Source organism: Xenopus laevis, chromosome 2L, assembly GCF_017654675.1.
Source record: "Xenopus laevis strain J_2021 chromosome 2L, Xenopus_laevis_v10.1, whole genome shotgun sequence".
NCBI lineage: Eukaryota > Metazoa > Chordata > Amphibia > Anura > Pipidae > Xenopus > Xenopus laevis.
In genome coordinates this window covers 190,954,013-190,969,830 of record NC_054373.1, presented here as the reverse complement: position 1 = coordinate 190,969,830, position 15,818 = coordinate 190,954,013, and the positions used below count along the sequence as shown (strand labels likewise).

At 38.6% G+C, this 15,818-nt stretch overlaps 1 protein-coding gene across 4 annotated transcripts in view; it reads right to left on the bottom strand.

Annotated features, from left to right (window-relative positions):
* Positions 1–792: 792 nt before the first annotated feature.
* LOC108708785 (zinc finger protein 391) overlaps positions 793–15,818 on the bottom strand; it is a 30,007-nt gene continuing 14,981 nt past the window's right edge. The window contains exons 1-3 of one of the 4 annotated variants that reach the window (XM_018247819.2): positions 9,670–10,142; positions 6,204–6,271; positions 793–2,868 (exon numbers count right to left, since the gene is read on the bottom strand). In XM_018247819.2, the coding sequence (XP_018103308.1) occupies positions 1,484–2,868; positions 6,204–6,271; positions 9,670–9,680 (1,464 nt within the window). In that variant the 5' untranslated portion in view covers positions 9,681–10,142 and the 3' untranslated portion in view covers positions 793–1,483. Of the gene's footprint in view, positions 2,869–6,203; positions 6,707–8,185; positions 8,226–9,669; positions 10,143–15,818 lie in introns of those variants that run through there. The other 3 variants (XM_041582894.1, XM_041582893.1, XM_041582892.1) reach the window with 3 other exon arrangements.

Sequence of the window (15,818 nt, the reverse complement as noted above, 5' to 3'; positions counted from 1 at the left end):
ATCTAAATAAGAGACTGAAATATGAATAAGAGGGGTCTGTGACCCCCATTTGAAATCCAGAAAGAGTCAGAAGAATAATTAAAACAAACCAATTAAAAAGTTGTTTACAATTTGCCATTCAGATGCATACTATAAGGCAGTGATCCCCAACCAGCGGCTCTAGAGCAACACATTGCTCCCCAACCCCCTAGATGTTGCTCTTGGTGCTTATATTTGAATTTCTGACTTCTGAAGGCAAGTTTTATTTGCATAAAAACCAGGTGTACTGCAAAAAGAGCCTCCTGTCCACATAGGGGCTACCAATAGCCAATAACAGCCCTTATATGGCACCCCCATGCTTATGTTGCTCACAATCTTTTTTTACATTTGAATATGGTCACAGAAGAAAAAGGTTGGGGACCCCTGCTATAAGGTAACTCACGACTCACCGCTTTAACACACAATAATGCTATTATTGTATGAGGATAGAGAATAGAAAGTAAGGCTGCACTCTGCTGTTATTTGTGGGTGCTGGGTTTATGCTTTTGATTTACAGCATCAGTGATCCCCAACAAGTGGCTCATGAGTAACATGTTTGGCTGTTGCTTATTATTCAATCCCAGGCTTGGGGGCAAGTTTTGGTGCATAAAAAACAGTTGTACTGCCAAACAGAACCCCCTGTAGCTGCCAGTCCATACAGGTGCTACCAACAGCCAATCACAGGCCCTACTTGCCCCCCACCAAGAACTTTTTCATGCGTGTGTTGCTCCCCAACTCTTTTTACATTTGGATATGGCACACAGGTAAAAAAGGTTGGGTGAAAAATGTTTTAATGACGGTATATGTGAGCTATTCATTGTGCAAGGCAGAAAAGAGTTCATAACCCTAATGTCTACTCGGAAGTCAACAATGAGAATGGGACAATGAGTGTGTGCAGAACTTCTCTTCTCTGCACTAAATCACATTCTCAGTTCCCATGCCTTGTGCTCCTCATTCAGTTGGCTTGAGGGCACATCATCAAAGCACATTCTTCTTCAACATTCTATAATCGATAGGAGTCCATCACATGCCATTATCATGAGTACACCCAAAATATTCTCATCTCAACATACAACCATATCTAGAGTAATAGTGACATCAATAAGTGCTTTGTGGTACATGGGGACAGATGCCCTTCTCCTCACAGCTAAAGGCTTCACGTAGACAAGTCCTAATAAATCTTGTAGATGTTCTTCTTAGACATTTAATGGATGGATGATGCTATTTGCTGAGCTATATAACATGAACTGCCTTAGTTTGTATTGATAAGAATCTTCCCATAAATAGAGTTCAGTTCCAGCTATCTAGGAACCAGCCTTTCTCCTATTTCTATGCCAATTCTGGCCAGAACATGGAGTTTGAGTCAGTGAGGCTTTTTTTCTGCCAATAAATGTACATTTAAGTAGGAGCCTCTGTTTTCTGGCATCCCTTAACCTTAGGGTTAGCAATGAACATGGAGCCCAGTCTATAAGCATGAGGGCTCCATAGTATGGGATCGCTGATGTGTGACTAGCTGATAGCTCCAGCAGAAGCTCCTGCCACACTCAATACAGGTATAGGGTTTCTCCCCAGTGTGCACTCGCTGATGTCTAACAAGTTGATAGCTCCAACTGAAATTTTTGCCACACTCCAGGCAAGAATATGGCTTCTCTCCTGTATGGGTCCTCTGGTGTTTGTTATAATCTGAGTTGCGACTAAAATTCTTTCCACAGATTAAGCACTGGAAGGGCTTTTCATCGCTGTGAGTTACACGGTGTCTGTCACAGCCAACTTTATCTATGAAACTTTTGCCACAGTCGGGACAGGTGTAGGGTTTTTCTCCAGTGTGTATCCTCTGGTGTGTAACCAGCACCGAGCGCTGACTGAAGCTCTTGCCACATGCAGTACACGTGTAGGGTTTCTCTCCGGTGTGGATTCTCTGGTGCATGACCAGTTTTGAGCTCTCACTAAAGCTTTTGCCACAGTCATTGCAAGTATAGGGTCTCTCTCCAGTGTGAGTCCTCTTATGTGTGATAAGATGTGAGCGCACACTGAAACTCTTCCCACAGTCACTGCATAAGTATGGCCGCTCTCCTGTGTGAGTTCTCTGGTGTATAACCAACTTGGAACTTTCACTGAAGCTTTTCCCACACTCAATACATGTGTAGGGTCTCTCGCCTGTATGAGTTCTCTGGTGTCGGACAAGCTGGGAGCTCTCGCTGAATCGCTTTCCGCAGTCAGAACAGGCAAAGGGTTTTTCTCCAGTGTGAATTTTGTGATGCCGAATGAGGAGAGAGCAGGAGGTGAAGCTCTTCCCACACTCAATGCAGGGGAAGGGTCTTTCTCCCGTGTGATTTCGGTGATGCTGAATAAGGAGGGATTTCTGGCTGAACCTTTTGCTGCATATGGTGCATAGGAAAGGTTTGGCTTTAGTGCTAGTTTTCTTCTGGGACTTGGCAGATCTGCTGGTGCAGATTGCGGCCGGTACCAGATGCTGTTCACTAGTTTCATTTTGTTTGTTTGCCGTAGGTGGCATCATGTATACAAACGGATCCCTTTGTGGGTACAAGTCAGTGCAGTGGCTGAATGAACTTGCAGATGGCACGTCTGAGGGCACAGCCCGTCCTGTACTGCCAATGTGTGCCGACAGTCTCCCAGACACCCCCTTGTTTTTGTATAAAGACTCCGGGACATCTCCACTGATGGTCATATCTAACAACAGTCTCTCTGGGGAGCTTCTCGTTGGATTTCTGTGGGTTCTGAGAGGTTTTCGCCGACGTCTAATGCTCTGTTCTCCTGGGCATGTTTTGGTGACATCTTTTTCAGTGGTTTTTGGCTCATCTGGAGAGATCTCTTTAAGACACCTCATATCTAAAGAAAGAACAACATTGAGAGGTAAGATGACATTGCACTTTATTGGCTTTCTGTAAAGAAGGGTTACATCAGGGCTATCCAGCGGGTTATGCACAGCCCCTGGAGGCATCATTATACTTTTTATGTGCCAGTCATCATGCCCTTGTGCTCCGTAAACCTCCTAAAATCACTTTAGGGCCTAAAGTGATTTGTACATACAGTAATATAATAATGTATGAAATATATGAGGTAGGGGTCTCCAAATTAGTATGAGTTATAACTCACCACATTTAGTAAGTGGCCCAGGTGCACCACCCTGAGCCCTCAGCATAGGGAGCGGACAACCGAAAGGCATAAAGCTATGGATGCAATAAAGTACTTTTCACTAAACCTTTACCTGGTGGAAGTCTGCTTCAATATAATAATGCATGGCATTAAAATCATGCTTAACATTATCAAACAAGGTGAATAGGATCATTCTGGGCCCTTCTAATTAACAGGACATTTATAGTTTAGTTTAGATATTAACAAATGAGAAATCCCAGCATTGTTCCGCAGATCCCAATTACACATGGAGCAGTGGGGCTGTAGATGCAGAGTCACTGTAGCAGCCAATAACAACAGGCAGACATCCAAACTAAAATACACGTTTAAATGCCTATTTGTATCCACCGACAATAACAGTGCCATACTTGCAGTTAGTTGCCCCCCAACCTTAAAATCATTTTAGGGGCCCCTACAGTTTGTTTGATAAAGTTAAAATGCAACAGTATATCAGACACTTTCCCCCAGGTCCCTATAACTCCTGGGCCCCCCCAGTAATCACAGGATCTGCTTCAACTACAGCTGCAAATTGTAAATAATAAAATGTAAATGATGAAAACAACTGAAATAAAAAATGTATATTTCCCATGGGGTTATGCACTTGAGGGAGAAGATGAACAGAAATTGGGAACAATGTCCAACACTGATAGAGACTATGAACGTTGTTTACCTAAATCAGGCATGTCCAATGTCAGGCCCGCGGGCCAATTGCAGCCCGTTTTCAAATTGACACCGGCCCTCAGCCTCCATCATGAAATTAATAATAATGTGACCCCCAGCACAGTGTGATCAGGAGTCACATAGCAGTAATATTTGGGCACATTAGTGATCTGCAAGTTGGTCTATACTGTGTCTGTGAGCTGAAGTGTTAGTAATAGACAAGTACTGGCACATAGTGACTCCCCACTTTCGAATACTTTTTTAGAGCTGAAGGTGCAATAGACGTATTGACGTGCCAGTACAGTAAAGTAAAGATGTACGGAGAGCGGTGCGTCACTACGTGCCGTTATGTGACTATTACAGGCACAGTATAGACCAACTGGCACATCATTTCACTAATCGTGTGCCCAAATTAGGGATGCACCAAATCCAGGATTCGGTTCGCGGTTTGGCCTTTTTCAGCAGGATTCGGATTTGGCCAAATCCTTCTGCGTGGCCGGAGCAAATCCAAATCCTAATTTGCATATGCAAATTAGGGGTGGGGAGGGAATTCACCTGACTTTTTGTCACAAAACTAGGAAGTTAAAAATGTTTTCCCATTCGGGGGTTCAGTATTCGGCAAAATCTTTTGAGAGGGATTCGGGGATTCGGCCGAATGCAAAACAGTGGGTTCAGTGCATCCCAGCCCAATTATTACTGCTATGGCTTTGCAATCTCTTCTTTAAATGAAGTGTGGAGAATCCAAACAGACTCCACTTCTCTACTACCTAAACGCCGTGTATGTGTCCATCTCCAGGAGTGAATGATCCTGATCACAAACTAGATACCTCGCAATGATGTCAGGCTCAATGCACAACCCCCACACATTTTCACCTCACTAAATCTGGCCCTCGGAAAAAGTTTGGACACCCCTGACCTAAAGGGACAGTATACAACATGAGTTGAATGAATAGATTTGTGTTGAACATACTTTGTGCCTGAAATATTTATGGTTTCCATTATTTCTGGAACTAAACGATAACATAAAGTCAGTTTTACTTTAACACTTCCTGTTACTTCCTGTCCCACAGAAATTAAGAGGAGCTGATAAAACTAATTACCAGTCCACTGAGAAGCCCCCGATATTGAGATGCTTAAAGGCTGACACAGCGCAGGAAGGGGTTTGTTTGCATAGAGGTAGATAGGCCTGTTTACAATGGGAGAGGGTAAGGTCAGTGAAAATAGACCAATATATAAATTAGTGCTTTAGAATGGCAAACAAATAGGAAAATGTTGATTTTTTAAAATGAAAACAATAAGCCATTTCAACACCGGTACTATTTACTGTGCTCATTTTAAGCAAAGGTGTTTTAAGTGTAAACTGTCCCTTTAAAAAAAGCTGTTCAACTGTCAGCAGTAACTGATCCAGTGTATTAAGGTTACTTTTCTACTGGCACTATTGAATCTCTGTTTTTTTTCACCATTGCCCCTCGACTTTTCTACTTGCACCATTGTCCCTCTTTTTTTCACCATTGCCCATCGGCTTTTCTACTGGTACCATTGCCCCTATTGTTTCCCCATTGCCCCTCAACTTTTCTACTGAAACTATTGCCTCTCTCTTTTTTCACCATTGCTCCTCGACTTTTCTACTGGTATCATTGCCCTTCGACTTTTCTACTGGCACCATTGCTCCTCTCTTTTTTCCCTGGTACCATTGCCCCTCTCTTTTTTTACCATTGCTCCTCGGCTTTTCTACTGGCATCATTGCCCCTCGACTGTTATATTGGTACCATTGCCCTTTGACTTTTCTATTGGTACCATTGCCCCTCTCTTTTTTCACCATTCCCCCTCGACTTTTCTACTGGCACCATTGCCCCTCGACTTTTCTATTGGTACCATTGCCCCTAGCTTTTTTCACCATTCCCCCTCGACTTTTCTACTGGCACCATTGCCCCTCGACTTTTGTACTAGTACCATTGCCCCTCTCTTTTTTTCACCATAGCAGCTCGGCTTTTCTACTGGCACCATTGCCTCTCTGTTTAACTGGCACCATTGCTCCTCGACTTTTCTATTAGGAACATTGCCCCTCGACTTTTTTATTGCCACTATTGCCCTTGACCTTTCTCTTGCCTCTTGACTTTTCTACTGGTACCATTGCCCCTTGAATTTTCCACTGGTGCCAGTGCTAATTGCCATTTTCTACTGGTACCATTGCCCCTCTCTTTTTTCTACTGGTACCATTGCTCTTTGACTTTTCTACTGGTTCCATTGGTCTTTGGTTGCTGGTACTTCCCACTGGTGCCATTCTGGATGGCTTCTAAGCCCTCTGTAGTGGTAACATACTATTTGCATGCTCTGTGCTTGGAAGGCATTTCCATCTGTGCCATTACCTGTGCAAATAGAATCCAAAGCACTTTCCTCTGGAACTTCCCTTTCCTGCATATCCAAACTTGAACCCCTAAGAATAGCAGAAAAGACAATTGTTATATATGGACACAGACACAAGCAATCATATGGAGATTGAGCCAGTACAGCAAACAAAAGGTACACCACCTGGATAAGGGTGGGGAGGGAAGTCCCACAGTATAACATCTTACCCAAATAGCATCCAGAGAATTCCCTACTATTGATGCACAATATAAGTGACTGCTGAAAGCTCTGATATTTTGTGCTGCTGAAGTGGGTTTAGAACTGGAAACATCATATGTCCCCCCTCCCCAATATTAGCTCAGAGTTTAATCCAGGAAACTCAGGAAAAAACCTGCGCAAGGGAAAACTTAGTTAAAGAGACTGGAGTTACTGGTGTGTAGCTATGGAACTGTATCAACCACTCTTATTCCACAGAGAAACTGTGTGTGTATATATATATATATATAAGCAAAAAGAAGACCAGCAACACTGAGATCTCTTGTGATATAGTCAAATCTGTATTGTGAAATCACATGTAAAGCCGATGTGACGTTTGGGTCCACACAGGGACCTGTCTCAAGGCAACCATGTTTAACCCCAAATGCATTTAAATACCCATAAAACCAAGGTCAAAGAACAGGAAGTGACATCAGCATCATAAAAAGCCTCATAAGAGGTGTGTGTCAAAATGTCAATAAAAGTGACCATGAATCGCACAGTATAAATCCGAGCTGTGGTTTAGGTGTTCTTATCCGTATATCCTGAAGGGCTGATCACTAGTTGTCTCCTGTTTTTTCTATTCATGGTGCATTAGATGCACTTTAGGCATTTAGTTTATTCTACGGCCTGAGGATTCCGGTTTGTTTATTGTATTAGATATGTCTTTAATGGCAATTTGCCTGTTTTTAAGATTTTTTTATACTACACACTGCACAGTATATGAAAGTTTGAAACACAATCTTTTGCAACAAATAAAACACACACGTAAATTGCTTGCACTTCTCTTTCCCAATATATACGCTACACACTGCACAGCAGATACGATTTGAGGCAGAGTAGCAACTTTTTTTGTAACAAATAAATTGTACACATAAATTGTTAACAATTTTTAATATAAATTTTTATTACACGATTTATACTGTGCGATTCATGGTCACTTTTATTGACATTTTGACACACACCTCTTATGAGGCTTTTTATGATGCTGATGTCACTTCCTGTTCTTTGACCTTGGTTTTATGGGTATTTAAATGCATTTGGGGTTAAACATGGTTGCCTTGAGACAGGTCCCTGTGTGGACCCAAACGTCACGTCGGCTTTACATGTGATTTCACAATACAGATGTGACTATATCACAAGAGATCTCGGTGTTGCTGGTCTTCTTTTTGCTTATATATATACACATTACCGTGCACCCGAGGGATGTTGCAAAGGTGGAGTGTTGCCCTTATCAATAATTATATATATATATATATATATATATATTATTATTATTTTTTTATTTTTTTGACCCTGTGCTGTCCGTATATATGTGTGTATGCATATATATATATATATAATTCTTATAGATGGACCCATACTCCAAATTCATGTTAAAATGCTTTTATTTATTCATCACTCGCGCATCCAACATTTTGCCCCACTGTGGGGAGTTTATCAAGGATAAAGTGCTAGTGATACAAACGTGGTGTAAATATACATTTCCTGTTACAAAAAAAAAAGCCAGAATGATGTCATTATCCTGGTCATGTTTCAATTGGTTTTACATTGAATTAAATTAAGTGAACATATATATATATATTGGTCCAACCAGATCGCACTCCATATTTAAAACATAGCTTTTATTAGCTTGTTAAAATGTATCAAAAAATGGCATTCTTCACAACATAGTAGCAGCGTCATTTGTATCAAGACACTTATCTGTTAAAAGTCCAGCATAAACGCTATATTCATCCACACTCACGCGACGTTTCGGGACCCATCCGTTCCCTTTCTCAAGCGTATGTATCGTGTAGTAGCGTGTAGGACTCCATTGCACACACTTTCTGCTTCCTCGTTAGGCGGGGCATACGTGGTAAGTAACTGTGATGATGCTTCCTCACCTGGAGGCCGGATCTGCACGTCAGTCACCACATATCTCCACCCTCCCGTTACTATGCAAAGTCCATAGTTACCAAAGAAAAGAAATATATCAGTAACAGCAAATTACATGGGCATTTTTCACTATATCTGATAATTGTAGTTGTTTGAGCAAATTATGCCAAAATGAAAAGCAAAAGTTGACAGATGAAATGGCAAAAAAGAAAAAAAAAAAAAAATATTTTTTTTTTTTAAAAAAAATACAAAGTACTTATAAAGAAAAAATATACACAAAATAATATTAGTTGCCCAAATATTACTACTCACCCTAAATGGGTACTTTACAGAAATAAATGCAAGTCAAAATCACGATTTAGACCCCTTGGACTGAGAGTCCCTAGCCTGTCAATCCATTTAACTTCTGCTCTTTTTAATGCTAGAACACGATCTCCTCCTCTTTTCAGAGGTGGGACGTGTTGGATAACTCTGAATTTCAGCTCCTCTGATATTCTAATATTATTTTGTGTATATTTTTTCTTTATAAGTACTTTTGTATTTTTTTAAAAAAATTTTTTTTTTTTTTCTTTTTTGCCATTTCATCTGTCAACTTTTGCTTTTCATTTTGGCATAATTTGCTCAAACAACTACAATTATCAGATATAGTGAAAAATGCCCATGTAATTTGCTGTTACTGATATATTTCTTTTCTTTGGTAACTATGGACTTTGCATAGTAACGGGAGGGTGGAGATATGTGGTGACTGACGTGCAGATCCGGCCTCCAGGTGAGGAAGCATCATCACAGTTACTTACCACGTATGCCCCGCCTAACGAGGAAGCAGAAAGTGTGTGCAATGGAGTCCTACTCGCTACTACACGATACATACGCTTGAGAAAGGGAACGGATGTGTCCCGAAACGTCGCGTGAGTGTGGATGAATATAGCGTTTATGCTGGACTTTTAACAGATAAGTGTCTTGATACAAATGACGCTGCTACTATGTTGTGAAGAATGCCATTTTTTGATACATTTTAACAAGCTAATAAAAGCTATGTTTTTAATATGGAGTGCGATCTGGTTGGACCAATATAACTAAGAAGCGGAATTACTCACTGCTATTGGGATCAGCACCCTTGACTCTGATATACATTGGGATTAGTGCATCATAAACGTTGGCATTGCATATATATATATATATATATAATATATATATATATATATATATATATATATATATATATATATATATAATGTCACCACTAGGTGGCATAATCACACCAATAAAGTCTGTTGTTTGTCCATGTGTTAAATCCATTGTTGTGTAATTCCATTGAAAAAAGAAAAAAAGAAATCACTAAACAAGTTGTACCTGTTGCCCATTGAGGCCCCTCGGTGCTGCACAGTCCAGCTCTTGTATCCAGAAAAGGCTCTCTTTTATACAGAATATTATCATAGTCTCCCCCTCTCTCTCTGGGGGAGCAGTTCTATTGGCATTCACCTGAATGATACCTGAATGACACCTGTGTTTGGCCTCTGCCCAGTGTTTAGCCACAGGCTGCTGTGAAAGATCCAGTTTGTTACTTTCTGGATCCAGTGCCGCTCGTAGGCTGGATCTGTGATGGATCTGTCCTTGATAAAGGCCCCACAGTGGGGCAAAACGTTGGATGCGCAAGTGATGAATAAATAAGTCTTTTTTTCACATGTATTTGGAGTGCGGGTCCATCTATAAGAATTATACATTTGAAGTTGACCCAGCACCCGCAAACAGAAGTTTGTAGTTTGAGTGCAGGTACCATCTCAACATATATATATATATATATACAGGGCCGCCATTAGAAATCACGGGGCCCCACCCCAGCCCCCGCCCACTCCACACAACAGTTAAAAGAGCACACAGACATCAGCACTAAAAAAGGTAACCCCCCCACACACACACAATTGATGGTCAGGGCCCCCTTATAAGTATAAAAAAAAACTGTGGTGCCAGGGCCCCCTTTAAAAGTTTTTTTAAAAAATTGGTGGTCAGGGCCCCCCTACAAGTCAAAAAAATATTGGTGACTAGGGCCCCCTTATAAGTTAAAAATAAAAACTGGCACCAGGACCCCCTTACAAGTTAAAAAAAATTGGGGCCCCAAAAAATATTTTTAAAAAACAAAATTGGTGGCAGGGGCCTATAGAGTATTAAAATAATACATTGGTGGAAAGGGGATAAAAAACACACAGGTGTTCAGTAGAATTGAACTCGTTTTCATGACTTTGGGTCTTTTCGCCACTTCAGGACTTTAATTTCGGCTATTTCCGTTGGCTGTTTTCGTGGCTTCAGGACTTCAGCTTTTTGGCACTTCCGCATTTCAAAAATGGGAGCAGACTTCGGGGCCCGGGTCTATCAAAAGTGCAGCACTCGTACCCCATGTCCCCCCCTGATGGGCAGCCCTGTATATATATATATATTATATAACACACTCCCCTGTACTGTCAGTATATATATATTATGTACACACTCCCCTGTAGCTTGTCCCGTATATAATATAATATTTATAACACACCCTCCCGCTGTACTTGTCAGTATATATATATATATCACACTCCCCTTGTACTGTCAGTATATACTATATACATACTCTCCCTGTACTGGTCAGTATATATATATCTACACACTCCCCTGTACTGTCAGAATTTATACACAGCCCCTTTCAGTATATATATAATATATACACACTCCCCTGTACTGTCAGTATATATATATATATATACATACTCCCTGTACTGTCAGTATATATATATATATACACACTCCCCTGTACTGTCAGTATATATATATATATAACACTCCCTGTACTGTCAGTATATATATATACACACACTCCCTGTACTGTCAGTATATATATATATATATATATACATACTCCCCTGTACTGTCAGTATATATATATACACACTCCCCTGTACTGTCAGTATATATATATATACACACACTCCCCTGAGTACTGTCAGTATATATAATATATCATACACACTCCCTGTACTGTCAGTATATATATATATACACACTCCCTGTACTGTCAGTATAGTATATATATACTCCTCTGTACTGTCAGTATATATATATATATACTCCCCTGTACTGTCAGTATATATAGTAATATAAATATATATATATACACTCCCCTGTACTGTCAGTATATATATATATATATATATATATATACACACTACACCCCTGTACTGTCAGTATATATATATACACAACACTCCCTGTACTGTCAGTATATATTATATATATATATATATATACACACAATCCCTGTACTGTCAGTATATATATATACACACACTCCCCTGTACTGTCAGTATAAATATATATATAATACACACACTCACCTGTACTGTCAGTATATATATATAATATATACAAACAACTCCTCCTGTAGCTGTCAGTATATATATATATACACACTCCCCTGTACTGTCAGTATATATATATATACACACACTCGCCCTGTACCCGTCAGTATATATATATATACACTCCCCTGTACTGTCAGTATATATATATACACAAACTCCCCTGTACTGTCAGTACACTTATATACACACACTCCCTGTACTGTCAGTAATATATAATATATACACACTCCCCTGTACTGTCAGTATATATTATATACACACTCCTGTACTGTCAGTATATATATATATACAACACTCCCCTGTACTGTCAGTATATAATATATACACAACTCCCCCCTGTACGGTCAGTATATATATATATACCAGCTCCCCCTGTACTGTCAGTATATATATAATACTCCCTCTGTACTGTCAGTATATCTATATATCACAGACTCCCCTGTACTGTCAGTAATTATATATATATATATATATACACACTCCCCTGTACTGTCCAGTATATATATATACAACACTCCCTGTATACTGTCAGTATATATATATACACACACTCCTCTGTACTGTCAGTGGTATATATATATATATATATATAATATATACACATCCCCTGTACTGTCAGTAATATATATACACACTCCCTGTAACTGTCAGTGTATATATATATACACACACTCCCCTGTACTGTCAGTATATATATATATATATACACACTCCCCTGTACTGTCAGTATATATATATATATACACACTCCCCTGTACTGTCAGTATATATATATATATACACACTCCCCTGTACTGTCAGTATATATATATATACACACTCCCTGTACTTCATATATAATATACACACACACTCCCCTGTACTGTCAGTATATATATATATATACACACTCCCCTGTACTGTCAGTATATATATATACACACACTCCCCTGTACTGTCAGTATATATATATATATACACACACTCCCCTGTACTGTCAGTATATTATATATATATAACACTCCCCCTGTACTGTCAGTATATAATATATTACCACACACTCCCTGTACTGTCAGTATATATATATATATACACACTCCCCTGTACTGTCAGTATATATATATACACACACTCCCCTGTACTGTCAGTATATATATATATATACACACTCCCCTGTACTGTCAGTATATATATATATACACACACTCCTCTGTACTGTCAGTATATATATATATACACACTCCCCTGTACTGTCAGTATATATATATATATACACACACTCCCCTGTACCGTCAGTATATATATATATACACACTCCCCTGTACTGTCAGTATATATATATACACACACTCCCCTGTACTGTCAGTATATATATATACACACACTCCCCTGTACTGTCAGTATATATATATATACACACTCCCCTGTACTGTCAGTATATATATATACACACTCCTGTACTGTCAGTATATATATATATACACACTCCCCTGTACTGTCAGTATATATATATACACACTCCCCTGTACCGTCAGTAAATATATATATATATATACACACTCCCTGTACTGTCAGTATAATATATATACACCATCTCCCCTGTACTGTCAGTATATATATATACACACTCCTCTGTACTGTCAGTATAATATATATACACACACTCCCTGTACTGTCAGTATATATATATATTATATACCACTCCCCTGTACTGTCAGTATATATATATATATATACACCTCCCCTGTACTGTCAGTATATATATACAAACAGCTCCCCTGTACTGTCGTATATATATACACACTCCTCTGTAGCTTGTCAGTATATATATACACACACTCCCTGTACTGTCAGTATATATATATATATACACACTCCCTCTGTACTGTCAGTATATATATACATCACTTCCTCTGTACTGTCAGTATATATATATATACACAAACTCCTCGTACTGTCAGTATATATATATTACAACACACTCACCTGTTACTGTCAGTATATATATATACACACACTCCGCCTGTACTGTCAGTATATATATATATATATATATTATATATTATACAACACCTCCTGTACTGTCAGTATATATATACACACTCCTCTGTACTGTCAGTATATATATATATATACAACACTCCCCTGTACTGTCAGTATATATACAACACATCTCCCTGTAACTGTTCAGTATATTTATATATATTATACCAGCACTCCCCTGTACTGTCCAGTATATATATATATAGTACACACACTCCCTGTCGTCAGTATAATATATATATATACACACTCGCGCTGTACTGTCAGTATAGATATATATACACACACTCCCCTGTACTGTCAGTTATATATATATACACAACACTCCCCTGTAACTGTCAGTATATATATATATAACACACTCCCCTGTTACTGTCCAGTATAATATATATACACACTCCTGTACTGTCAGTATATATATATATACACACTCCCCTGTACTTCAGTATATATATATACACACTCCCCTGTACCGTCAGTATATATATATATACACACTCCCCTGGTATGTGCAGTATATTATTATACACACACCTCCCGCTGTACTGTCAAGTATATATATATATATACACACTCCCCTGTACTGGTCAGTATATATATACACACTCCTCTGTACTGGTCAGTATATATATATACACACACTCCTCTGTACTGTCAGTATATATATATACACACACTCACTCTGTAGCTGTCAGTATATATATATACACACACTCCCTGTACTGTCAGTATATATATATATATATATATATATATATATATATATATATACACACTCCCCTGTTACTTCAGTATATATACTCACACTCTCTGTACTGGGTCAGTTATATATATATACACACTCACCTGTTACTGTCAGTATATATATATACAACACACTCCCCTGTACTGTCAGTATATATATATACATACTCCCGCTGTACTGTCAGTATATATGATATACACAACTCCCGCTGTACTGTAAGTATATATATATACGACACACTCCTCTGTACTTGTCAGTATATATATATATATATATTATATATATATATATATATACACTTCCCTGTACTGTCAGTATATATATATATACAAACACACTGCCACACTGTAACTGTCAGTATATATATATATATATCACACTCCCCTGTACTGTCAGTATATATATATATATACCACACACCCCTGTACTGTCAGTTAATACTATATTATATATACACACTCCCGCTGTACTGTCAGTAATTATAATATCTACACACTCCCCGTACTGTCAGTATATATATAACACACTCCTCTGTACTGTCAGATATATATATATAACACACTCCACTGTAACTGTCAGTATATATATATATATAACACTCCCCTGTAACTGTCATATTATATAGTATATATATATACAACCTCCCCTGTACTGTCAGTATATATATTATATTACATACTCCCCTGTACTGTCAGTATATATATCCTACACACTCCCTGTACTGTCAGTATATATATACATACTCCCGCTGTACTGTCAGTATATATATATAACACACTCCCCTGTACTGGTCAGTATATATATAATATATATACACACTCCCCCTGTACTGTCAGTATATTATATAACACACTCCCTGTACTGTCAGTATATAATTATACACCACTCCTCTGTACTGTTCAGTATATATATACAACACACTCCCCTGTACTGTCAGTTATATATAATATATATACACACTCCCCTGTACTGTCAGTATATATATACACACTCCTCTGTACTGTCAAGTAATATATTATATATACACCACACTCCCTGCTGTACTTGTCAGTAATATATATAAATACACACACTCCTGTACTGTCAGTAATATATATATACCACACACTCCCCTTGTAGCTGTCAGTATATATATATATATAATATATATATATATACACACTGCCCTGGTACTGTCAGTATATATATACACACTCCTCTGTACTGTCAGTATATATATATATATACACACTCCCTGTACTGTCAGTGAATATATACACACACTCACCCTGTACTGTCAGTATATATATATATATAACACACCTCCCCTGTACTTGTCAGTATAATATATATAGTATACACAC